The sequence below is a fragment of the Streptopelia decaocto genome (assembly GCF_964273445.1).
Source record: "Streptopelia decaocto genome assembly, chromosome: 1".
NCBI lineage: Eukaryota > Metazoa > Chordata > Aves > Columbiformes > Columbidae > Streptopelia > Streptopelia decaocto.
The window spans coordinates 189,194,330-189,221,650 of NC_138663.1; the positions used below are offsets into that span (position 1 = coordinate 189,194,330).

Consider the following 27,321-nt stretch of genomic DNA (forward strand, 5'->3'; position numbering starts at 1 on the left):
CAAGACAAATGAAGAAAGGAAAAAGATATTGAATGCATGATCCCTAAAAAACTTTTTTCTTTTTTTTTTTTCCCCCTCCTCACTAAAATCTTATTTCCTTTGAGGAAAGATCTTTTCATGGATGAAAAAGGTCAATGTAGAACCTACCACAACTTAGTGGTACCTTGCCAGGTAGATGCAGTCTGCTTTGGAAATGCTAGACTACCGTGGGGGCAAGTAGTTACTGTGTAGTAAATGTGCAAGGATACTGCATCAGGAACTAGATCATCCAAAGAGGTCAAGCAGTGAGCTAACAACAGGTAAATTGTATGTTTCTGACTCTGTAGAAGGCTTAACAATACCAGAGAATGAGGCTGCCAAAATGAAAGGGCAGCTCTAACTGGTTTAGTAATTAGTAGACAGTCTGGATGCACTTGTGTTCTTCATGATGGAACAAGGATAGGAATTATTATTAGACTGCCAGGCAGTTGGAAGAACACAAGCACTGGACTGGCATTCAGAACAGAAAGGTGGATAAGCCAGGCCTTTTAGTGTTCAACAATGAATGCAGAGCACAATCAGTAACTGGATCAGACCTTATTTGTGATATCACTCCATTAACTTCAGTCAGTTGACTTCAGCAGGCTTAGCTTCTGGATGAATTAGTGCCATAATGTTTAAATAGAACAAAACCATGTAAACTTATATAAACACATCTTATATTTCTGTTGAACATTAACTCATTGAGGAAGGAAAAAATGGAAGAGTGTTCATTATTTTGTTCTGACAAGTACAGACATATGTTAAGGTCAAGCTGTTTGCTCTTGAAGAGTTGTATTCTGAATAAACTGGCATCACAATCCTTGATCTCTTATCACATAATTCAGTGTTTTCTCTGGGCTATTTTAGAAGGAAAACAATTAAAAGAGGTTGTGTTCTCATTCATATTCACGTTGCGTGCTTTTGCTAGAGTAAATGAGACCTGTGGTCATTGAAACATCAGTTTTTATTAAAATTTAAATTGTCTTTTTTATCAGAGACAAAAATATATATTGCTCTGTCTCTTGCCTCTTAATTATCACAGCTCAGTGGTGCTTTGGAATGGTGAAACTTTGGCTGACTGCCATGATAGACAGAAAGCACAGAGAAGCTGGGAATCAATACCTAATAATAAAAAATTAATTTTATGGTATTTCCACACAAGTAAACCAAAATATATCTTGTAAGTCAAGGTGAAACTCTGTCTCCTTCATGTTTTAAAAAATATTTAAGACTTGCTTTGTTTTTGATACTCTCTCTTAAGGCTTGAAAAATTTAGCACTTGTGTGCTGACCAAGATGCAGAATCACACAGGGCCTGTCAGCAGCATCTCAAAATTACTCCCAAGTGGGAAGCTGCAAATTTACCACCTATTGCTGCCATTTCCATTGGGATGTCAGTCCTGACAAATCTTAGGGAAGTTGTTTGTTGTTTGTTTTTTTTTTAATTCACACAATGTTGTAAATAATAGCTTAGAGCTGATACGAGGGGACTTTCAGGGGACCATGTCACTCTTTGTCTTTAGGGAGTGACCTTTTTTTTTTTCCTTGAATGTTTCTATCTGCATCTAGATTTATATTAGCTTTAATTTTGTACTTAGTTGCAGTGTGTTTTTAGCGTACCAAACAGTAAGCCTGCATTAAAACCATACAATGCAAAACTTATTGCAAGAGAGAAGAATTGAATGGAATGGAATGGAATGGAATGGAATGGAATGGAATGGAATGGAATAAAAAAATTGGATTTAGAAGGTCATTTCCTTGCTCTTCCGTTATTTCTCTTCTGCTCTAAACTATTTTTGTACTTGATTGTCATTGTCCCTTTTTTGGGGCCTGAGGAGTAGTGCATTTTAAAAATAGGCTTTCCATTGGAGATTAATTTGTTTCTGAGGAACACTGTCATCTCATGGATCTTTTTCTCATGAGGAACTAAGGGGTGGATCTTTAATTTCCAAGAAAATGGATATGCTTTTTTTTTCTTTCCTTATTTAAAGATTTATCCAAGGAATTTTCAAAATTGACTGGTTACTTATGTATTTTTGGTGAGACCTGAAAATTGAATATATACACTAGCTTTGAAATGATCTATAATGGCCTTTCCTGTCTCATGTGGTAGAAGGTGGGAGCAGAGAGAACAGTAATTGGACTTCTGCAATGAAGATTGACTCAGGAATACAGAGAACCCAATACAGGTTTATTACGTTTAAATAACTTAAAGTGAGAAATCACTTTTTAAAACTCAATTCAGAAACAAAACCAAAACCACCAAACAAACCCAGTGAAGTGGGGGAGGGGGAAAGGAACAAAACGACAACAAAAAGAACAACCAACAAACAAAAACACCCCTACAACAAACACCACAAAACTAAGAAACAAATAACTTAATAATTATCTCTTAATCTCTAGGAGGGTTCTCTATACACAACCATGCTTACTCCAGCATCTAGTGCAAAAATCAGTGGGGTATTGTAGGAGGTCTTAAAACTTATCTCTTGCTGATTAAATGGCCCTGCCTACCTCCTTTGAATATTATTTTTGTCAGTCTGTCTTTCTGATACTGAATTCAGGTGAGTGGGCATTATTCTCAGAAGTAATGAAGTTGGATGGGAAGAGCTTCACTTGTCTCTCCTGAGAATTAGTATGTAGAACTAGATGATATCCATGACCATATTCTGCCCGCAGCTGTCATTGTTTTGATTGCCTCTAGTTAATAGCAACTCCCTTGAAATGTCTTTATTTTTTCTGTATTTTTAATGATTTCTTTGTTTGTTTTTTTGTTTGTTTGTTTTGTTGGGATTTTTTTTTGTTGTTTTGGTTTGGGTTTTTTTGTTTTGTTGTTGGTGGTGGTGTTTTTGGTTTTTTTTTCTTTGCTGAACTTCATTTCAAATTGAAGCTGATGTTTGTTTTCATCCAGGCTGTAACTGAAATATTACTTTTGTCTTTGTCTATGGTCTCACTGACCTATTCTGGTTATAAAATTGTAATTCCTCCAAGTCTAGTATATAGTACATGATTTTTTAAATTTTCATTATGCAGTAGGAAACAATAGTTTTCTGCCTCTCTTTTCTTACAGTGCACAAATAGAGCATTCAATATGCTCTTCCTTGCCCATTATTAGTTTCTCTTTATTCTTTGTAGTAAGTGAACAGCTGCATCTGAAACTTCTAAGAAGATGGTTAAATCAAATTGAGTCTCACAAAATTGGTTAAAGATAGGAAAAAATAATTGACTGGCGATTAAGAAAGGGTGGAAGGTATCTGTCTGCTCTTTGGGCTTGGGAAAAGCAGCTACGTATGGAACCAGTTCCTTGGAATTGTATTCTTTGTTAGCAGCAGCAGTAGTATTCATTTTAAAATCGGAGATGTTAGGTACTTCGCAAAACAAGCATTCACAAACTTTATGGTCTTACATATCTCTGTTTAAAGATAGCATCACTGTCCTAAATAATATTTTTAAATATTACACAACTACTCTATAGAATAAAACCAAATGTTGGGTTATATCAGAATTTGATCCAAATTTGAGTGCCTGGCATTATCATTATTCACATTTGTCTAGTGAACTTCTAAGCTTTAAATACCAGCTGACATGACAAGGTGATGGGCTTAACCAGCGGCAGCTCTTGAAAAGAGATAAGGGGACAGTAAGACAGATGGTGCGTGCTGATTTCACTTCTAAATTCTGGAGTCCAATGTTGGGATGTGTCGCTAGAGGATATTTTTAGGGAGACAGAGATTGAAAAAATAGAAAAAGACACCTTTTTCTCTCTCCTACTCGCACAGTTTCCCACTTCAGAAAGAAAACCTAGAATGTTCTTCTCTGATAGTGTTGTATGTTTTGAAAAAGTCACGCAACAGCCTGTTTGTTGCTGCTTCTCCACTAACTCCATGTGCTGAAGGCCAGGGCCTCCAGGATCTGTCACTCCAGGATGGACCAGTTCCACTTTCACTGGGAGTCCCTGCTGAGAGCAGAAGCTCTAAAACACCGGAGTTATCAAACCACCTTGCTGTGACCATGCTTACCAGACCCAAGCAGTTCAATCTGACAGCATGATCTTCTCATGTGTGCATCATCATTTGATGCACGTTTATTATTATTTCCACTCTAGTGTTTAGCATGGCATACTGATAGCTAAAGAGATCTCTACCAAGTTTTCATGTTAATCTGGGCATATCAGTTTCTCTCTTTCATATTCTAGTCATATTATTTCAAAGTGGAAGAAAAACACACTTACTTTAACACTGGGTTGAAAGGATGAACTTTGAAAATAGTGAGCATGAATACCATGTGGTTACCTTTCTCCCATTTTTGCTACCTCATTGTATTAAAGCTCACTTCCAAAGCATGGTCTTTTGTGTGTTGTAATTTACACATTGAAATTATGCTGGACTTAAACAATTCTGTCATAAGTGAAACTTATTTTGTGTGTGCAGGGTGAAACTGCCCTGTTCCTGGCTTGTGCGTAATTACGGCAGGTCTTTCTCTGAGTCTTTCCTGTCAGAATGGATTCACTTGGGGCCATTAACCGGGTAGGTTAATTCTGTACCCTGCAATTGAAGCATGCATGAAGCATGAACCTGCGATACAGTAGACAAAGTGCCATGTGAGCTGAGAAGATCAGATACTCGAATACTTGCATTATTTCAGGTAATGGAGTGCCTGTGTTATCTCATACTGCTGGGAGAGGAGTTATTCCTGGGTAGTCATTTGTGGCTCTGATTTGATCGAATTATTGAAAAGTCCTCTAGTGATATGATCAGAATGTTTCAAGAAAAGGTTATTCTTCTGGTTTTACTCTTTTTTTTTTTTTTTAAGGGTAATTTTTGGTGAAAATTCTTAACTAGATACTTTGGTGTGTTTTGTTTAGCTCACTTCCCTCCAAAAAAACAAAAAAGCAAAACCAGCTTTGTCCCAGGAATGCTAGTAGTCAGAATAGTAAAGGAAACTATGTAAACTCCACTGGAATCTATTGTATTCCTCTAGTTATTTATGATAGTATCTGTATTAATTTAATTTGAAGAACAATGTTTCCTGGATATTTCTTCTTAAAAGATAGGCCTGGAACTCATAGGAGGATCATGAAGAACATATTGCCATTGTATTATTTGAACTGAAGTGAGGGAGTTGCTAAAGTGTGACTGAGCACTAGGATTTTAAGTTCAAGAATGTCCTGGTTTCCATAGAAACAGCTAGCTCTATCTTAGCTACTGAATTAAATGCTTATAGGATATTGCTTTTTCCTCCTCTAAATAAAATTTGGTTATGTGTTGTTTTGGTCTTCTCTTTCACTTCAAACTTCTCTTACATTTGCTTAGTTTTTATCAGTGCAAAGCTGTCAGCCATTCGTTGTTTGAAGGAAAATAGTTGCACATAAAAATATATTTGTTTCTGTTTGTGGTAATCTATAGACGTGTATGTCATTGGAAGTGGCTATGGAGTTCACCTTAATCTTGAACAGGGTGATGTGAGGTGCTGTCACACTTCCATGGTGACACATTGGGATCGCCCAACTTCCACAAGTGGCGTGGCTTTGAATGAGTGATGCGGGTCTGTTGGCAATGAAACTTCAGAGCTTTGTTCCATCTCGTTGACAATTTATGTTACCTCTCATGTCCCATGCGCCTTTTTTTTCCAGATATGAAGTAAATTAATTGTAGGTGCAAGGTATTGTAAGGGTAGAACAAAGCCCCTTTGTGCATCTAAAGCTAAAGGCAGCAGTTCTGAGTGTTGCCAAATATAAATTTCAGATGTTCAGTTGAGGAAGTACAGTTTAGTCACCTATATTTCCTATAAAGTGTCTGGTGAAAATAGGTGTCTAGAAATGTGATTCATAAGAACTGTAGTTTTATTTATTGATTTTACCAAGTGACTCTTGAACAAGAGTCCAGAATCAAGGATCTCTCTCATGAGAATGTTTGCATTGTTGGGCTACAAATTCATACTTCCTGCTCACTTTCTTACCTTATGCATCTGTGTCTCAGTTCCTCTACTGGCTAGTTTCTTGACCAAGAAGGAGCTAATATTGTTGTTCTAGATGCGTCTCTTAAATTACCAAAACTCTGGAAATCTTCAGAAGGCTGCTTGGGAAAATGACATTGGATCCAATGATCACAAGCTGATACAGTTAAAATCAAATGAAAGAATCAATGAAGTAGTAGTGTACATAAATTCTTTGGATTTCAAAGGGGCAGATGCTGATTAAATAAAGTGGACTGAGTTAGCATGAGGAGCCTATCTGAAGAATTTGCATGCTTGGTATTTCTTCAGGTTGAAGACATTAAAGTTATAAAATAGTCTGCATGCCAAATGAGTGAAAAAATGTGGAGAAACTTTGAATTTGACAGATCAACAATTGCATCAAGAAAGATATTGAGAAGCAGCAGAGAAGAAATAATGCAATAAAATTCACAAAATATATTTACCCAAGTGAAATTATGATGGATTCATTAGCCAACTTTATTTGGAAGGAGAGTGTTTTTCAGATGAGGGAACTACAGAAGAGGCATGATCTGTCTTCAGTGAGTAGCTGATGCTGGCCTGGGAAGGGTTTGATAGGGTGTGTGGCTTGGGTAGAGAAGATGGTAAGACACAGTGCTCAGTGTAGAAGTGTCAGGGTGACAGTTATGCTTAGTGGAATTCTTTAAAGATTCATTTTGGGACCAGCTATCTTTCTGATGTTTTAATTTATACCACTGACACAAGGAAAATCAGAATATTGTTAGTTCCTTGATGATGAAAATTTGGAGGTACTGATAGTACAGATCATCATGGTGTATGGAAAAGATGGTATTATCTCAAAGGCTGAATTAATAGGAACAAAATTAATTGCATTAGTATAAAAATATTCTGTACATCATAAGTGGGTAAAACCAATATTTTGTAATGCAAGCTTGAAGGCTTATGTCATGGAAATGACTGGGCTAGGAAGAGCATTGTAAGATTACTGCATTACAAATGTTAGATAGTTGTGATGGTTGTATGGAAAATGGAGAGGCATTTGCAGACAGTCTAAGGAGGTTCCAGTATAATTTTATAAATTCCTGAAATACTATGTATAATTCTAATAATGCATACTTAAGACAAATTAATCAAAAACCATTCACTTTGGAAAGGACCTTGAGAAGTTCTCTAGCCCAACCTCCTGCTGCAAGCAGAGTCACCACTAAATTTGGACCAGGTTGCTTGGAACTTTGTCTGTAGGGTCTTGAAAACCCCCAAGGACAGAACTTCCAGAGCACCTCTGCGTGAACTCTTACACTGCTTTGATGTTCTCAGGGTAAATACCTTTTTCATATATGTCATGGTTTAACCTGAGCTAGCAATACAACCATGATAACTGCTCGCTCATTCCACACCCCCACGCCCCAATAGGGGAGAGAATCAAAAGGGAAGGGAGAAATTTGGATTGAGAGAAACACAGTTTAATAAAGTAACAAAATACTAATACACTACTAGTAAATATATATATATAAAATAGAAATAAAAGATACCCAAGGCCATTCCTCACGCACTCTGTCCACACTAAGCAGCCATTCACAGGAAGGTGCACCCTGGTCTCAAACAGAGAGAGAAAAAAAGAGGGAAAAGGCAGAAAGGCTCAGAGGCCTCTGCAAAACAGCAAAAGGCCAAACTAAACGTCCCAAACCAAAATGCCTCCAGCTGCAGCAAAAAAGAGTGCAGAAAAATTAAAAACGTGCACAAGAGAAAGTGCCCAAGAGCCAGAGTGAGAATGCTTGAGAGAGAGCAGAATATACACCCCCCCCCCCCCCCCCCCCCCTTTAAAGAATTAGCACAATGCTAATGGGATGGAATACTCTCATTGATCAGTCTGGATGTCAGCCAAGCTCTGCCCCATCTCTGCCCCGCTTCCTCGATGCCTCACACCTGTGGGCAGAGCACTCAGAGTGTCCTTGGTTCTTAGACCAGAGCAATTAAAAACATCAACTCTGTTCTGGGGTGTTATCTCTTGTTCTCAAACTAAGTCCAAATAATGACTGTTCTAGCAATGAAGAAGAAATGTTTCTAACTGCATGAAGAAAATTAACTCATTTTCAGTCAAACCAGCAAAATATCACAGTTCAAAGCCTCTAGTTTCTATTAATGACTATTGTTTGTTTTTCTTCTGTCTTGAACCTCAGTAAAGAGGTCCTTGTATGGGCATAGGAAGGCTGCTAATAGGTGCCCACCAAGCCCAGTTCCCTTAACCTCTTTTGATGTTCTTTGGAGCTGTGAAGACAGTGATCACACCAAAGGCCAGCATATTAATGAGGAAAACCTTTGCTTGTTTATTTTTGAAAAGTATGTCCTTATGTGTGGATGTAGAAGAAAGCCACCAAAACCCCAAGAGGAGAAAAAGCCTGTTACAACTAAAGCACGTAGTAGATCTGGCATCAGTGGATGTAACCTTTTCAAGAATACACTTATGCTGGGAATTAGAAGAGAGCTCCACTCAGTAGGACAGTCATGTTCTAGAGCAGCCTTCCAGGGAGTGTAAATACTGAAGTTCTTTGTTATATTCACATGGATACATTTCCAGAAGGCATGACATGAGATTATATACCTACTTCAGGAGTGAACTGGAGTCTAGAACCTGCAGGTCCCTGATGACTTGGCCTGTAGAATGCTGCTGTTTCACTTAGCCTGTTGTTCGGGCTTGGTTCAGCCTCTCATGTGAATCTGGTGGAGAATTCAATCAGTAAAATGTATTTGCATGGTACTGTAAGGTTTCTCTTTGGCTGAGAGTCATTAGGAAACTCTGGTGCATCTTTGGAGAGCAAACATTTCTTACAATTATAAACTTGAACTAGGAAGATTTAAATGTATTGTATTTTGAGAAGTAAAACTTCAGTCTGTATTTCTGCTCTTATCTGATCACTTTCTGTTCCACTGTTAGTTTTTAATTGAATTTCACATCTATTAAGAAAAGGAAAAAATTAGTCTTGTGGATGTATTTTAAACAGCTGAAGAAAAGCAGTTCAAACTTGGGGTTGCATAGCATGTGATGATGTGACGCTTTTCCTCCTCTGCATTGTAATTGTAAGATGGGAGTAATCTTAGGCTGTTACTGGAGCTTAAAATTGATTAAAAAAAATCTTATTTAACTGAATAGATGAGAAGTCATTTAAACATCAAGAAACATGGTATAGGTTGTAAATCTCTCATTTCTTGATGTTTAAGTGACTTCCCATTTATTCAACTTTAGCTGTGAAATGAGAAGCACTGTAGCACTAAGACACTTTGTAGTTACACCTTAAAGAAGGAACAAACACTGTTGGAGATGCCTGTAATGAAAAAAAAAAAATCAATATATTCTGCATATACATGACCCAAAAGTTGTAATCACAGTTGTTACTACAACCTTTGCACATACATATATATAATCTATGGGTTTGTTTAGTTTTGGGTTTTTTTGTTTGTTTGTTTGTTTGTTTTTTGTTTACCATATATAATCTACATTGAGATTATTGTGTATGTGATGCAACTGGGGTAGCTACTGGAGCTGTAATTATGAAATTGGTGTTGGCTGTAGGGGGCAGGGAGGGCAAGCAAGGTTTTCATGCTTGAGATCACAGACAGAATGTGCTATTGTATAACTGTGCAGAGAGGGTGTAGTACACAAATTTTATTTAATCCTACTTCTGATACTGTGGCTCTTCTTGACTGCTTCCATCGGTGATGTTGCAGTTGGTGCTACAATGCAGAAGTGTGAGGATATGATCCTCATCAGTTTGCTGTAGTAAAAGACAGGAATTACCTTGGGTAGCCTGAAAAACAAAAACCAGGATGGTCATTTTTATGCCCACTGTGGAAGAGCAAACTTGTCAGGGCCATGAGAATCGAGAAGGTTGCTCAGGACGAAGACTCTAGGCAAGAATAGATGGAGGGGCTTTAAGTATACAAGGGATACAGATACAACTTGCTTGCCAACTTTTAACATAGGAAATAGGATACAGGAGAACTAAGACCACTAAGAATAATTTTGTAACTTGAAAAAATAGAATTTGCTGCTTTTGTATCAAACCTTGTCTACCTAACCGAGATTTTTTTTCTGCACTTTCCTTTGAGTAAATGTGTGTATACATGTTCTCTTTTTTTTTTCTTTTTTTTTAGATAAAGACTTTCTTCAGTGGCATTGTGCCAGAAAGGATTGTTTTCCATCCCCTGTAGTTTGTTTGAAGTGCAGTTCTCAGGCTTGCAGAATAATTAGTGCAGCAGTTGCAAGCTGTTAAATTTCCCAGAGCTCCTGAGGGAAATGAGATTAGACTCTAGATTTAAAGGCAAGTTTTGGGATTCTTTGCTTCAGACCCTTTGAGGCTGTGTGATGTGCGACTCAAGACTAAGATTCCTTCAAGATTAAGATAGATAAATATAAATATATATATATATCATATATATGCACATATATATAAAAATGCGAACTAAATGAGTCAGTGGCATGCTGTGCTATAAATAAGAAAATACCTTAGCCTTTCATTAGAGCAGCTGTTTCCTTGCACTTGATGCAACATCTGCTTGACTGATTTAAGGATTTATTTTGGACTTCTGCTGATATTTGGTGATCTTAGGGTTTTTTGTTTAAATGAAAGTATTCTTTCCACATCTTACACATACTTTAGTATATCCTGTACAATTTTTAGGTTATATTGATATGCTTTTTATATTTGAAAGTAAGACGATAAGAAATGTTATTCAGGAACAAAAATCTTCAGCACTACTAAGTTACCTATCTTGGGAGGGGGTTAAGGAATTAACATTTTTCACGTTTTTCCCCCTGTTGCTTACATTGAGTTTTACATTGTATATCAACTGCGTAGGTATGACGTAATCAAATTTTCCAGGAAGCCAAATTAGTTCCTTAGTTTTGGCTATTTCTCTGTAATATGCTTCTTCTTTCTGTATTTGCTTTAGTGTGCCTGGTAATCTCAAAACTCAGTAGTGAGAATAAAAAGAAATGTGTCTCCTTAATGCTATGCTAACTGAAGTATAACTTCAGTTCTATATTAATGCTGTCCCCTAGTCATATTTTAAGTGCTGAGGAGTCTTCTGAGGAGGAGTCTTCTGAGGTTTTTTTTTTTTATCATCTCCTTGTTGGATCCGAATCAGACAGGTCTAGGAGCTGATGCTTTGGTGTTATGTCTCCTGCCCAGGAAAGTGTTATGATCGTCAAAACAGATAATCCCCACCACAGAAACTACAGATGGATGAACGAAAGGTCCTTGGATAAACCTGCATAAAATCAGAGTTGGGGGACTGCTTGGCCAGAGGGAACAAGTGAAGGGGGGGGTCTCAGAAGCCAGGCAGAAGGAATGGTGGTGGGGAATGCGAGGGAGAGGCAGGGGGGGCTGCTGGGGAGAAGCTCACAGCAGGCACCACTGCCGACTGTTTGGGCTGGGTTGGTTGATTTGTTTTTTAAACAGGCAGCCTATTCCCGAGTACAATTAACAGTTTGTGACGCAGTCTAAACCTCCTAAATTTTTGGCAGTGTGTTGGTGTTGTAATGAGATGCATTAATGCTTAAAGGATAATTAAAGATAATGAGGTACAGAGAAAGTGTAATGGAGTGCAGCGCACCACGCCTCTGAAAGCTGGAGTGTGGCAAGCTGACTTTTGATGAAAATAACTGCTTTTCTACCTAGACACTTCTGTAGTTTCATCTGTGTATAGTAACTGAGGTAGTGCTATATTGTAAACTCTTGGTTAAATAGGACAAATTAGGATTTAATAGAGAAATTGTGAGTGTCTGTGAGGGCCTAACATAAGGAACATAGCTAGGAGGAGGGGGGGACACCAGCTCAGAGAGCTCATTATTGGTATTCTTATGGATCAGTTGTCAGATCAGTCTTGTGCTTCCTCAATCATTTAATGACAAAGGTATGTGTAAAGGGATCTTGCTGCTAGAATTTGTTGATGACATGAAGTTTGGCAAATGCTCTTAGTGTAATGAAGAAAAAGTTTTACACAGAATTTTTTTTGAGGATTTCACAGGTCATGGGCCCAGACAAGGGGGAGGCTTGACACATCTTTGTGGTGCAGAATACTTCTTTCTACCTAGGCTCTTTTCCCTGGGAGGGATGGAGTAATAGGAGTGGGATGAAATTTAGACCTTTGTGCTTTAGGGCATTACAGCCAAAATATTCAGCATCCAAGCATGTAACTTGTAATTGAAAGAATCCAAGTCAAGAAAGGTATGAAGTAACTGAGCAAACAGCATGGTGTATTTACAAAGAAGGTGTATGTGCTTTTCGGACACAGTCACAGATGTTTCCAGTAGACAGAAAAAATTACTGATGGTGTTATACAAACATCTGGTGAGACATCATTTAGTATGCTTCAGAAACAGTCATCTGTTTTGAGGAGAAAAGAAAAGAAACTGAAACTTGCAGAGATGGGCTCCTAGGATGAATGGGGAAAGGGATATCTCACCAGAAAAAGCGTCAAAAGAGCTTGTCCAGCCAGAGCTTGGGTAGTCCAGCTAAAGAAACTGTGTATGTAAGTGTTGTCTATACATACACAGGTAGAGACAGCTAAAATGGGGAGAAAATATTTTAAATAATATAAGCAAAACAGTAAGTAGACATAATCTGGGTATTGCTGAATTTAGGCATAATGTTTTGAAGTTGTAATTGATCTGAGCAGTCAGATTTTTGGAGTAAACAGGATTAGTGGAACTTTGTCTGCTTTTTCTGCTAAATCTTGGTGAGATTGGTGAAAACAATTCCTTAATCATTCTGGAAATATTAAAGTGGAATTTTAATGTTTCTAGCCAGGTGTGTTCTGAATTTTCTGAATAATTGTCTTTGACTGAACAGCATTCCTGTAGCTTCTTTAACTTGTTATTTGTGATTTCCTGGTATGCAGTGATAGCCTTACAGTGGCTGTGGTGCTTTCTCAGAGGCAGCAGCCATTTGGCTTCTCCCCTGGGGTAACAGCAGAACTTGTATTTTCTGAAAGGTGTTAGCAAGGGTCAGGGAGTAGCTCTTCCGTGCTAACTCTTTTTATCCTTGCTACAGTTTGAAATAGAGACTGGATTGCTTTTTGGAGGGGTCATTTTCTTCAGTGACGTTAAGTGTGCAGGCTGATACAGATTTTAGTTTAGATACCTCCATTAGATGCTTAAAGATAGGTGAAATGAAACCAAGTCAAAGCATTCAAGAGAGACTAGACAATCTGTCTGGAGAGCACTTGAAATAAGTGAGGAGTGGGTAACTGAGGCAGGGCTGTCATGTTCAGTGGAGATAATATGCTGAGATTTTTTGACCCTGAAGAAGTCTTGGAAACTTGAAAACTCGCTGTAAATTTTTCCATTTGTATTTAATCTAGAAAAGAGTTTACTGAATTCCAAAAAGGAAAGCTTTCTTACAACTTAAATTAAAATGAGAGCAACTGTTTGAGAGTATGATTTGGAAAAAAGTGTCCAAGCAGTTAGTATGCTAAAGTGTTGCTAAAAGATGATGCAGTTTAGACTTGTAGGCCAAAATGCAAAAGCAGCTAGAATCCCACTTGCCATGGGCATTAGTAAGTGATAGCTAAGTAAGTGATTTTGTGGCCCTGCTAGCAGTTGCTTTAGGAACCAAAATATAATCTCTTTTGCATTGCAAGTAATGTTATAGTGAGCTCTTTGTGCAGGTTATTGTAATGCTATGTGGAAAAGTAATTACATTCAGTAACTTGCAAATAGAAGAGGAAAATTATAGCTGAAGATGCTGATGGTTAGATGAAGAAAATCTATGGTAGAAAACTGTGATGTGGTGTATTTCTATACTGTATGTGGATCTCAGTGACTTTGCTTGTCGAGAAAAACAGTGGTGGAACAAAGTTTTGGGTTCAGAGGAGTGGCAGATGGTTTTAAGTTCTGTGGCAGCTGGGACTGAGGAGGAATGCTGTCTGACTGCTGGTGTTTTGTAGGAGATGAAGTGGGTGAGATCAGGACTGACAAATGTACTGGAGGAAACGTGCTAGGGCTTTTGCTGAGGCTCACAGGATATTCACGTGCAGATTTTACTATTTTTAGTGCTGTTTGGGTTACTTTTTCAAATTTATCTTTTTCTCTTCATTCAAAGAAGATACGTTGCCAGTGTGTCTTGGCTGGAATTCTTTTATACCCCACTGAAAGCTTTTTTTAATGGCACAGTTGATTCAGTTGCTGTCTATCAGAATATTCTAATCTTTATCATAAAAAATGCCAGCTGGTAGAATTTGATCTTCGTAGCTATGTGTAAAGAAACAATTTTTTTTTTACCTCTTTGACCCTATTTTTAACACCATCTTAAACTGTTTTCTCAAATCACCTTGGATTAATTTTCTCTGAAAACTAATGGCAACTTTTTAGGAACTTAAAAAAAATAATAATAATTTTAGTCTTCTGTGGATACTTTCCTAATACTGCATTTTAATTTTTTTTTAATAGATAAATTTGCGCCTCATCTTGGTAAGCGGGAAAACGAAAGAATTTCTGTTTTCACCAAATGACTCTGCTGCAGATATCGCAAAACATGTGTATGACAACTGGCCGATGGGTGAGTAGCTGTGTGGCTTTGGCTTTTTAACTGGCGAGCTAGAAGTTTCCTTGTATTTTCAGACTAAAGTGTCAATAAACTGATCTCTGTTCTCAACATTCAAATTAAGTATGTTTGTTGTGTACCCAGGCACAGATTTATATGGAAATACAATTGCCTTCTTGCCTTCTTTTTCCTTCTTTCTTCGGTTGGGCACATTTTTAGATGTCTGGATTATTTCCCACTTTATTTCTGAAATTTGCCTCCCCAAACTGTAGTACTTCTTTCCTCCTATCTTTAGACACCTTTCTTGATCAATCTTGTTAGAGAAACTAGTAAGTATGAGGAAATGTTGGCGATTGTCATTGGTCCCAGCCAGCTTGGGTTCATGTGAGGGGACAGTCCTGCTTGACCAACTTAATTTCTTTCTACGACAAGGTTACCCACTTAGTTGACCAAGGGAAGCCTGTCAATGTGATCTTTTTGGATTTCAGTAAAGCCTTCGATACTGTTTCTCACAGTATCCTCCTGGACAAGATGTCCAGGATACAGCTGGATAAACACATAATGCAGTGGGTGCAATTGGCTGATGGGCCAGGCTCATCTTGTAGTTCTAGTTCTAGTAAATGGGGTTATGGCTGGTGACCAGTCACTAGCGGGTCGTGCACGGGATACATCTTAGGGCCAGCGCTCTTCAATGTCTTTATAAATGACTTAGACTCAGACTTGAGGGAATATTAAGTAAGTTCGCTGATGACACAAAATTGGGAGGAGCTGTCGACATTCTCAAGGGCAGAGAGGCCCTGCAGAGGGATCTGGGCAAATTGGAGAACTGGGCAATCACCAACTGCATGAAGTTCAACACGCACAAGTGCCGGATTTTGCACCTGGGACACAGCAACCATGGCTGTACATACAGACTGGGAGACGAAATGCTGTAGAGCAGCTCTGCAGAGAGGGATCTGGGGTTTCTGGTCAATGGCAAGTTGAACATGAGCCAACAGTGTCCCTTGCAGCCAAGAGGGCCAACTGTGTCCTGTGTGCATCCAGCACAGCATTGCCAGCTGGGCAGGGAGGTGATTGTCCCGCTCTGCTCTGCACTGGTGCGGCCTCATCTGGAGCACTGTGTGTAGGTCTGGGCAACACAGGATAAAAATTATATTAAGCTGCTAGAGGAGTGTCCAGAAGAGGGCTATGAAGTTGGTAAAGGGTTTGGAGAGGAAGCTGTATGAGGATCAGCTAAAGTCCCCTGTTTGTTCAGCTTGGAGGAGAGTGAAAGGAGACCTCATGGTGGCTACAGCTTCCTCACAAGAGGAGGAGGAGGGGCAGGTGCTGATCTCTTCTCTCTGGTGACCAGTGACAGAACCTGAGGGAATGGCAGGAAGATGTGCCAGGGGAGGTTTAGGTTGGACATTAGGAAATGCTTCTTCCCCCAGAGGGTGGTGGAGCACTGGAATGGGCTCCCCAGGGAGGTGTCACAGCCCGAAGCCTGACAGTGTTCAAGAGGAGACTGGACAGCACCCTCAAACACATGGTGTGAACTGGGGGGTTGTTGTGCAGGAACAGAAGTTGGCCTTGATGATCCTTGTAGATCCCTTCCCACTCAGGACATTCTATGATTCTATATAAAACCTCTTATGTGAGGACAGCTAATGTAAAATGTAGCATGTCACAGGAATGCATTAGTGAAATTAAGTGTGGAGTACTTCTCTCTTTACTGCCTTATTTTGGAAAGAATCTGTAATAGTTATTTTTTTCCAGGAAAGGGGTAAACAAATATAAACAAAACAAACAAAAAAGCCCACCAACAACAAAACAACACCACACCATTTTAAGAAACATTAAAGATTGAGGTTGTTTATGTGAATATATTTGGTGTTCTGCAAGAATAGTAGCTTTAGAAAATGGAATCGAAATGGAACTGAAAACTTAAGGTGTGTATTCACATACGTGAATAGTTCATAGAATCACAGAATGGTTTGGATTTGAAGGGACCTTAAAGATCATTTAGTTCCATCCCCCCTGTGATGGGCAGGGATACCTTCCACTCGACCAAGTTGCTCAAATCCCCATCCACCCTGGTCCTGAACACTTCCAGGGACGGGACATGCACAACGTATCTGGGCAGCCTGTTCCAGTGCCTCACCACCTTCATGGGGAAGAATTTCTTCCTTATAGCTGATCTAAATCTACACTTTTTCAATTTAAAGCTGTTACCCCATGTCCTATCACTACATGACCTTGTGAAAAATCCCTCTCCAGGCTTTCCTGTAGGCTTCCTTTAGGTACTGGAAGGCTGCTAAAAGGTCTCCCTTGAGCCTTCTCTTCTCCAGGCTGAACAACCCCAACTCTCAACCTGTCTTCATAGGAGAGGTGCTCCAGCCCTCTGTTTAGTTCCACAAAAATAAAGCTTTTCTGTTCTCCCCGACTGTGATTTCATGGGAAAATAGCCAAAGCACAGACATAGCATTACATACGATGAAAAATAAATCTTTTTTTGGTACAGGACTTCATTTGGGTTTCTGTTATAATGTTAAAAGAGACTGCTATTCACACAAACTAAAACGTGGCACTGTTTCTGTGGTACCATTTTCGAAGAGGTATGGTGGATGATAACTCATGCCAAAATGTTAGTGTTGATAATGCATATTTTAGGCCTTGTACTAGTCTTTGAGGTCAGGAAGAACAGAGTTTCAGGGGACTTGTTTGCTGTTTGTTTTGCATTATGTATTATGCAGCATTATGTATTTAGTAAAATATGTAATGAAGGAGGTTTTTAGTGCTCTCAAATGTTAGATATAGATGTAAAACACTTTTAAACTAAGGAAACTGGTTGATGTAGCATCTGTGTAGCTACTGTACGTATTTTAATGTGTGTCTACAACATCGTCGTAATGACCAAATGTTCTTTGTTTACTTCTATCTGTATTAGTAAAGGCTGAACTGTGTTTTTCTTACTCAAGTTTATTCCCGAACATGTGGTTGCATATTCAGAGTCTTGTGAAGAGCTTGGAAGTTGCAGTTTCTGAGTTTAGAGTTGGGAGGAAAACCAGACTTTAAAGTCTGTTTTTTAATGGAAAGTAAAACCAGACACAGAAGCCTCAGTTCAAATACCTCCTGCCCTGAGTGAGATACTAAATCTGGATGGGTATTTAATTGCTTGTGCAAAGAAGAATAGTGTCAAAGTAAAAGACTGAAGAAAAATCTACTACAGAGTAGTATATAGGTTTTCACAATTAGCCCACTAGGTGTTCAGACTGAAAGTGCGGCTCTTTGCCACAGGACTAAGAAAACTGATGAGAACTAAAGACTCCTTGAAATAGACATTATATGAAATGGTTGCTTTTACCACCACTTTTACTTGTTGTGTTCTTGCAGGGAAAAATTTTGAAATATCTTCACTCACATGCTGGCAGGATTAAGGCAAACCTCTCCTTCCCTCTTTTGCCAATACAGTTGTTAATTAAGGATCTCTTGACTTGTAGAGGAAAGTGAAAAATTTATATTAATGTATATCATCTAGGTAGGCTACCTGCTCTCTTTCCCTCCCATTTGCTTCTAAATAATACTAACTTTTTTCTTGTACAGCAATTATCTGCTGAACTTTTTTTTTTAAAAGAGGAAGTTGTAGGTAAATATTTTCTTCTTGGCTTATGTAGTCATCAGAGGAAATCAAAATTTGAAATCGTGTCAGAAAGAAGTGTTTCAGACTGCCAGCCAAGAAACAAAAATTAAAAGTATGAATAAACTGGCAGCTTAACAATGGAAAATACCTGTACCAAAACGTAGTCAGTGTTCTTTTGATTGCTGTTTTATGTCATTATGGACTGTAAAGTGGCTGAACTTCTCCTCTGTACAGCCATAGTATAGTGGAGTTCAGACTATATGGAGTAAATAAATAAATAAATGGTATCTTCCAAAAAATCACTTGCCCTAGCAGTGTGATAATTCTGATCCTTAACTTAGACCACTTCACAGCATAGCATAGCAAAGAGGGCCTGTGCTTGAATTGCAAGACAATTGAATCAGACCCTGAGTGGAAATGCTTGAAAGTCAAACAGCGCTGCTTGCCTAATTTGATTTAATCTTATAAACTGGGCACATGCAGCTCCCAGGATCTTGCAGCCTCTGCTGTTGCTGCCAGTTCTGCCACGGCTCCTGCTGCCGTGTCTGCCTGCTCACTGTTTCGCACCAGATGCCTTTCCATACGCCCTCCACCACCGTGGCTTTTGTTTTAAAGGCTTCCCTTTCTCCGCTTTTCAGTTCTTCTCCTTTTGTGGTGCCAGTTGCCACTGCGCCTGTATGTTAATTATATGTTCTCAGTGAACAGTTTGGTTTCTGATCCCTTGCTGAATATTCATTTTGGTATATAAACACTACAAAGGCAGAAAGAGAGAACATTTGTGAACAGCTGTTGCCAGATATCTGGTCAGCTAAGAAACAGATGACACTGTATTCCTAGAGAACCCATTTAAATTCAGCATTTCAAGGTTTTATGATATTTATTCGGAAAGGAATGCACAGATTTATTTGTTGTTCATGTTGTGAAAGGGTACAGTAAAGAGTAGGAAAAGAACATTAAGCTTATAAATGGTTTATGACAACTTAAGCATTATAGAAAAATGCATGCTTGCTGTTCCCGAATCACTGTTTGCCAGACAAAAACATCCACAGATTGTCCTTTGAGAAGTTCTTTGCCATGTACCCGTCCATGTCTCCCCTGTGAGAGCCCTCTGTTTTGGGCTGCTCAGGTCACTGTCCACTCTGGACATGTCACTGTTTGGATTTGGCCGTCCCTGCCGCCGCTGGGCAGCCTGCAGAGCCTCCTCAGTGCTGTGGGCTGAGAATCATCTTTCAAATGATCCATCACATGCGCCCTGGCTGTGTGTGTGGCTGCTTTGCATCGCTGGGGAACAGCTCCAGTTGGGCAATTAACTGGTGAGGAGGAGTTCAGCTTGAGAATCTTCTGAATGGGAAGAAATAAAGGCAGTTCTAGCCAAGTGGATATTAAGCCTCTGGAAGCAACTTGCAGTTATGAAATGTTTTCTGTAGGATTTGTATATGTGCTAAATATCTCATTAAATCTGTGAAGTTAGTAATATTTGTACTTGCAGGCATAAAATGGTGTTTTTCAATGCCCAATGTTCAATAATAAATTTAAGAATACATTTCAGGAGTGCTACCCTTGAATCATCTTTCTCTATCTTCAGCCTATGCTCTCTCTTCAGTGTTTCAAGCAGAAGAGTCCTGTTCTCAGTTTTTTTCCTGGGTAAAGATGAGATAAATAACAAAAGATGTTTTTATTACAACATAACTGTGAAAATTCTCTCACTTCAGATTGGGAAGAAGAACAAGTCAGCAGTCCAAATATCTTGCGGCTTATTTATCAAGGGAGGTTTCTTCATGGCAATGTGACACTAGGAGGTATGAAAATAATTTTCATTATCCATATTATAACCAGGCAAAGGGGATATTTATTTATAGTGTGGTAAATACTATTTTACTACTCAAGATCGCAGTATGGCTTGCTGTATACTATTTTTTCCTCTGCACAGAGTGACACTGTATTTTATTGTGTATTTTATTTTATTTATTTTTCCATCTTCCAACCACTAGTTGCTAAACTTTTTGGAGGTACCACCTGGTAAGTCAAGTCTCTTGCATAAAGAAAGAGTAATACTGCTATTCGTTGTCTGTCTAAATGGAATATATTGCTCTGCCTCTCTTACATTGCACTGGCAGGGTAAGCTTCTTCATAAATGTCTTAAGTATTTTAAAATGTTTGCTACAGGTTATGATAATGGGTTAAACAACACTTTAAATCTTAGTGCAATGAAGGAAGACACTCTATGAATGAGAATGAGGGGAAGCATTCTTGCTGTCCAGTGCTCTCCCAGGGATACAATTGCATAGTTATGTGAAAACAAAAGTAAATGGCTTCACTTCATATGCTAAGAAAATGCAATTCAACTATGCCCCCTTGTGGCAAGTTTTTCCCCACAATTACACATTTTGATGGGTATCTTTGATAGAGATGTGGCACAAATTTATAACAATAATCTATCCTTTTGTAGATGAAAGTTGCCAGTGTGAATGTCAACTATAGCAGTGATGAAATCAAATGACACTCTTCTCTGTGCCAGTTTAAAAATAAATTAATACTCCTGCTTTCTCTGTATGTTCAGATTGTTGGTGCATTTGGTACTTGACTGCAATACAAAGAGGAGAATATAGAACAAAATCACAAATGAAATGTTTTTGAAGATTCTTTTTGAAAATATTATTTCTGGACTACTTATGGTGGTCTTTCCTCCAAGAAGTGACTGGGATGATATAGCCATTGATTCGCTTTCTACCATTACCGATGTTGGCTAGTGATGTACTTTTAGAACAGATTTACTCTCCATATAAATCAATTTTTAATGCTGTTATATATACAAAGAAGATCATTGTCAATTCAGCTGGGAGAACTCTGATATTTTTATTTACTCTTTAATTTGTATGTTTACCAGGTGCCAATGCATGCAGATAGTAGCAGTTGCAGTAGAGCTGAAAGAAAAATGTTAAGTCTTGGATCATCTCTGCAGTTATAGAGATGCTAGTCTTACCTTACATTTTCCAGGCAAGGATAGCTAAGTGGGATTTTCTTTGCCATTCATCTCTAGGTGTTACTCTTGACCACCAGTGCTTGTTCCCTTTAGTAACATTTGTCTAAATCCAAAACAACTTTGAATATTTGTTTAATATATTTAATGCATTGTTTAACGAGTTAAGCTGAAAAACATTAGCTGTATGCTGTTGTCTCTTGTGTTAACTCAGGTCTATGGATTTTGAACACTTACTTGGGTTCAGGACATTTTAGTTCATTCTGTTGCAATTTAATCATCATGATTTTACCCTAAGAATACTACACGTATATTAGTGTTTCTCAGAGATCTCTTTGTTGCTGTATTGTTTTCAGAAAAAAAAAAAAAATCCCCCAAACGTTGGCTTACTTCAGTACTAATGAAGTTATTTGGAGTAAGATTACAGAGCTGAAAGAGGAACAGCAGTTCGTGAAGCAACCTGAAAAGAGTGTTGCTTTAGTTTGTGGTGTTCGTTATAAGTAACCCTAAGTGAACTAGTTATCTTTAAAAGACGGGGTGCAGAATTTCTTACTAAATACAATATTTAGTTTCTTAGACTCTTATAAACTTTTCTATCTGCAGCTCTCTATAACTGAGTTATGGCCCTTAGGGTTTTATTTGCTTTAGGTGATTAGGAAATATTGACTGGAATTTGGACCTACTGTGTGCTGAAAATCGCTTTATCAACTAGTGAAAGAAAAGTTTCCAAGGAAACAGTTTGGTGTTTTCTTTTTAATGGGAGCCCATTTTTGTTCACATTTAAAATGACATTGTAATGTTCTAGTTGTAACTTCACGTGTCTATGTAGTGTCGTATGAATTTGAGATTCTTTTAAACTAAGCAGCATCAAAAAATGACAAATTGATAGGAAAAAAGCTGGCTTTTGGGTTTAAAATCTTATTTTAAAGGAACCATCTCTTTTGCCAGCTTCTCTGAATGGACTGTCACTGTAAGAACAGTAGAGCTGATGGCATTGGAAAGTAGTAAAGAGAAGCAGACCCCTCTGGAAAGCTGCTTGTGCCGCTCTTGCCCACAGTGCTCGCGCCAGAGCGTGGTGGTGTGTCCTGCCCGCGGAAAGGGCTGGGTGGTGGCTGGCAAGGCAGGCTCTGTTCAGCTTCCAGCAGGAAATTTCATCCTTTAGCTAAATATTTGGTCTGCAGTTTGCATTTGAAAAAAATATTAAATAGGGAGGTAGCACATAATCGACAGTTCTCTGTTTCTTGTTCTTTATTGCTGCCTTGCCTTAAACCATAACATTTGTTAGATAATGGTAGTTGGCAATGTTTGACTTATTTATTGGGGAGGGGGAAGGGTAGCCAAACCACCTTGTGCCATACAGAAGTAAATTCTGACAATAAAAAAATCTGGAATAAAAGTGGAATTAAACAGGTGGGAAAAGAATGAAAGTTTAGTTTAACTGAGAGAACGGGGTGAAAGAACAAAGACAAGAGCAAGAAAGGATGAGTGGGCATGGGTTTGGGTGCTCAGGCTCCGACAAGGTGTTCCACGCAAGAAGCTGGAAATTGCTAATAACTTGTGTGAACTATGCAAACTACTAGCTGAAATAATTTAATTGAAATATTAGCATACTTTTACTTGATAACTGTAAATAATTAATCTTCACAGCTCACTAATCAAGTCTCCTCAAGTGTCTTGATATTATGAAAGATGTCCCTAATGTGACTATTTTGTAATGTTTTGCTCTTTCTGTACTGGCTTCTTAGGAGTTTATGTCATGAAGGCAATCCCTTTCCAGTGAGTTTAAAAGACTGCTGTCATGCTCTTAGCAGAGTTTTCAGTTGTGTCACAGAGTCAAGTACCAAAAATACTTAATCCTTTTCAGACTTCAAGTTATCAATAGCTTCTACTGGCAGGCACAGGCAGTGCTTCAAGTAAGCTAAGCAATGTTCAGATCTGACTGTCTGTGGAGATGGTCTTTCCCAAAGTACAGCTCCTTCAAAGAGGCTTGTGGATCTGTGTGTCCCTCCATATGCTTACCCCTGTGTTTTAATCATAACTTGCGCTTTTTCAAAGGAATACATGGGCAATGAACATGATTTAATAGCAGTGTTGTAGCTAGGCTTGTATGGGATGCATGTAGTAAGCAAATACTAGTGTGTTTGTTGTTTATTTGTTTGTTTTTAATTTTTTTATTCCTGAATTTTGAATCTGTGCTGTAGTGATAAAATAGGCATTTTCATCTTCAGTTACATTCAGATTTAGTGGACATTCATTATTCATTTATTCGTTTAAAATGCTGTGGTGCACTGCATGTGAAAATAGAAGATGTAAATGCAATTTGAGAGGACAAATTCTACTCAAGTCAGAATTTTTTGTGTATTTAGGGTTAAATTCTTGTTACATTTTTCACTAACTTTTTTCCCCTATAAGGGGAGAGGACTCAACTTAGAATATCTTTACCTTACATTTCTCAGAAAAATAATCAAGAAAGATGCTTAATCTTAGGAGTTGGAGAGAGGAAACAAAGTTATGTAAAGAACTTGTAAAAATAACTCCCCTCCTCAGATAACTGGAATAAGTCAAAGTTCAGAATATTGAATCTGGTAATGAGAATCTGATAAATATAACAAACACAGAGAATCCTTTCATTTGAAGAAGGCTAGAAAATTTGGTGTTATGCTGTGATACTCAAACCATATATTCAGCATTATGTTGGTACACTGAAATCAGAATGTGAAAGTGATTATTTTAGTTTCAGAAACAAGCAGAATGAATTGCATTGCTAAAGCTCACAAAGGCAACATTGTGAGAACTACCTTATGTTTTAAATTTGATACTTTTCACATGGAGCTGATGTTACAGATTGATATTAAAAGGGAAGATGCAGACATTTTGTATTTCGGAAAACCTGTACCATAGATCAAAGTATGTCTTAAGAAAATCTGTTCTGAAGTAGCACCTCTGTTTTGATGTCTTGGGAGTCACAATTTTGTGGCTGAATTAACCACTTTTTTGCATCCTTAACAATAAAGAGTTCTTAGCATCTGAGTCTTGGCATGAGTGCCCACATCTACTCAAAAGAGGAAAGCTAAGTTTCCTAGCAGGAATATCATGTCTCTAAGAATAAAGTGTTTTAAGTGATAGTTATCAGGTCCCAATACCTTGATCTACAAAACTTTAGCCAGAAACGCCTTTATAGATCTATTTAGTAAGCAGTTCAAATCTAACAGTGTGAACTTTCGAATAAATGCTAATCCAATTATGGTTGGTTTCAATTGGGTGTTTTAGAGAAAGAAGACTGCTGTAATGTATTAATAAATCTCCCTTTCTCCTTTTGCAGCATTAAAACTTCCTTTTGGCAAAACAACAGTCATGCATTTGGTGGCTAGAGAGACATTGCCAGAGCCAAACTCTCAAGGTACGTTGTGTGCCGGAGGTGTTTCTTACTCAAGTGCATGGCAAAGCAGTCAGATCTCTTGTAGGCTTTCTGAGTGTTTCATAGTAGAGAAAAGTCCTTGCGGTCTTTTGTGAAGCAAGTAATGGAATGCTTTTTACATCTTTTTTTATAGAAAACTAAGAAATTAATTTTGTGCTTTGCCATTTTTATAGAATGCAGACATTTCCTCAAACCTTAAAAGCTTTCGTTTTTATTGTCAAAAACTACTCGTGATTCATTTTTCAGTTATGTATGCATGTGTATAATAATAATAAAAAGCCATAATTTTTAAACTAAAAATCATTTTAAAAAACGTACCTGTATCAAGCATACTCGAACACATACCAACCTAATTACTTTAGAAATGGCACATAAGCAAAACTTTCTTCTTGCTCCACAGGTCAAAGGAACCGTGAAAAAACTGGAGAAAGCAATTGCTGTGTAATCCTGTAAACCCTGTTAGCTTTACCTGCTAAGTGTGATGTAATATAGTCTTTGTCTTTCATGCTGCTGGAATAGAAGGGGCCCTGCCTTGCTTCGGACACCTGTAGGAAGAGCCTGTCTGTAAATCCATGGAACCGAAATATTACACGAACACTGTCTCATTAGTTTGGGGTTTTTTTAAGAGAGAAATCTATGAACACTTTCATTGTTTATGTTTTTGTAATTCCTGCTTACTGTTTATTGAATAATCTTACAGTACATCAGTTCTTGAAATAATTCAATCTCCAGAAAAATTAATGTGTTCATTTCCATAGCAGGAATCATTTTGCTACCACAAAAATCTCCATTAACTGGATCTAACCAATCAAACTTTGTAGAGGCAATTTGCACTAAGTATGGTTGACAGTATATTTCTCATCAACTATCTCTAACAATATTTGAGAGACCTAGTAATAACCTACAGTTTATAATGCAACACTGAACACCAGTATGTCTGTAATTAAAACAAATCTCACTTATGGCCAAATCAAAGGAAAAACTGTTAAGTCCTTTCTACCTAAGTCAACCTTGGTGGCCGAACTGGCACAGAATACTAATTAAACCAAGTCTAACTATATATATTTTCCCTGCAACAAACAAAAAACTATGTGCCTGTAATTTAAAAGCACTCTGTAGAGGGCTGATGAAACTGATTCTTTTTTTTGTTATTGCGTGCACTCTGATCACATATGTTAGTTGAGTGCTTATTCCGACAGCACAAACAAGTGCAGAGAGTGCATTTCCTAGCCTTAATATGGGAGGGGTAATTTCCTGTAGTTCATAGGCTTTTATTATTGTGCATAAGTGTTAGCAAACATCATTTACTAATCAATTTTATGTATTTGAATATTGGCAATTGGTGTTTTTCAGACATTTTCTCATCTGTACCTTAGTGTCCAGTGTCATGCTTACTCATTAGAGACTTCAAAAGAATTACTGAAGTTTAAAAAGCAAAAAGAAAAACCTCTGCCATAGTACTAGTTTTGTTTCTTTATGTAATCTGCATTTGGTATTAGTGCTTGCAATGGTATTAAAATCAGAAGCTGATTTTTGAAGGCATACATAATTAAAAAGGATGCCATTCTTTTATTTCATATCAATAATTTAAATGTTGATATGCTAAAGAAATTTGCACAGCACTAAAGCATGAGCTAGTTTCATCTAAACCTGTAAAAAATAAAAATAAATAAAAAATATAAAAGATTTTATATTTTTTCACTGGGAGGAATTCTTCCTGGTTGAAATTACAAATATGTGTAGAATATATTTAATAAAAATCTTATAAAATACATAACTATAGAAGTGAAATATAGATTGGCGTGTAGTATAATAGAACAATATTCCATATAAATAGCTTTAGCCTTTAAAAATGAGTCACAGGTTGACATTGTGTTCTGTACTTAAGTGTCCACAACTCTTACAGATGTTCTGTGTAATCGTTTTTTTCGAATGATTGGCATCATTCAAATGTAATGAGGTTATTTTATTCATTGTTACTGCTTTGATGAAATGCTTTATATGCAGTAGATTTACAAAAATATTGTTCATACTGATCCGAATTAAATTTGTATAGAGCAGAGTTTTAAAAAAAAATTGTAAATAGCACTAAACATTTTCTTTCTGCAACCTGTACTGATAGACTCTTCTGTAAACTAAATAAAAGAATATTGTAGTGCATTTTGGTGGTGTTTTCAGGGTGGTAATTGGGTCTGTGACTACTTTTAATAATAGTTCTTAATCTGGAAACTAAGTAAGGACAACATTTTATTTATTAAAAAAATAGGGGGTGGCAAAATCTGCTGAAAACTGCTAATAGAACTTATCACTTCACTTTTGTTTCCCTTTCACGTAAAAAGAAGTGACCTAGAGGGGTGTTTTCTGTGGGAAGAGAGTGCGAGCACAGGCAGTCGCAGATGCGTAGCCCCGTCACACGCTGCTGTACGCACAGGAATTGTCTGCTCCTACCATAAAGCTTTTGTCGTCTTCATTTACTTACAGCGGGGAGCACGCACGTACCTCTGAGGGCGTTGGGAACGCAGGTGAGAGCATTATTGTGTGCTCATTGCTGAAATGAATCTTGAGGGGGAGGGGTTCCTTGTACTCTGCAGTGCGGTCTCTAAATAAGTAACTACAGGGACACAAACCTCCTCTTTTTTTTTTAAATAAATGTTTAATAAACATCAGCTTGAGAAAGCTACTAGGAGCATGTTGTCATGAAGCTTCCCATTTCCAAAATGTTGACTGCCTAAGTGACACAGGTTCAAATGGGAAATGGCTATGACAACAGCAGAAAAAGAAAGGGG

General features: G+C 37.8%; 1 protein-coding gene across 2 annotated transcripts in view; it reads left to right on the plus strand.

Annotated features, from left to right (window-relative positions):
* The window catches only part of UBL3 (ubiquitin like 3), a 62,446-nt gene extending 35,751 nt beyond the window's left edge, over positions 1-26,695 (plus strand). For both annotated transcript variants that reach the window (XM_082072177.1, XM_082072176.1), the window contains exons 2-5: positions 14,425-14,533; positions 19,850-19,936; positions 24,440-24,517; positions 24,936-26,695. In XM_082072177.1, coding sequence (XP_081928303.1) covers positions 14,425-14,533; positions 19,850-19,936; positions 24,440-24,517; positions 24,936-24,988 — 327 coding nt within the window. In that variant the 3' untranslated portion in view covers positions 24,989-26,695. The remainder of the gene's footprint in view (positions 1-14,424; positions 14,534-19,849; positions 19,937-24,439; positions 24,518-24,935) is intronic.
* The last annotated feature ends 626 nt before the right edge of the window (positions 26,696-27,321 follow it).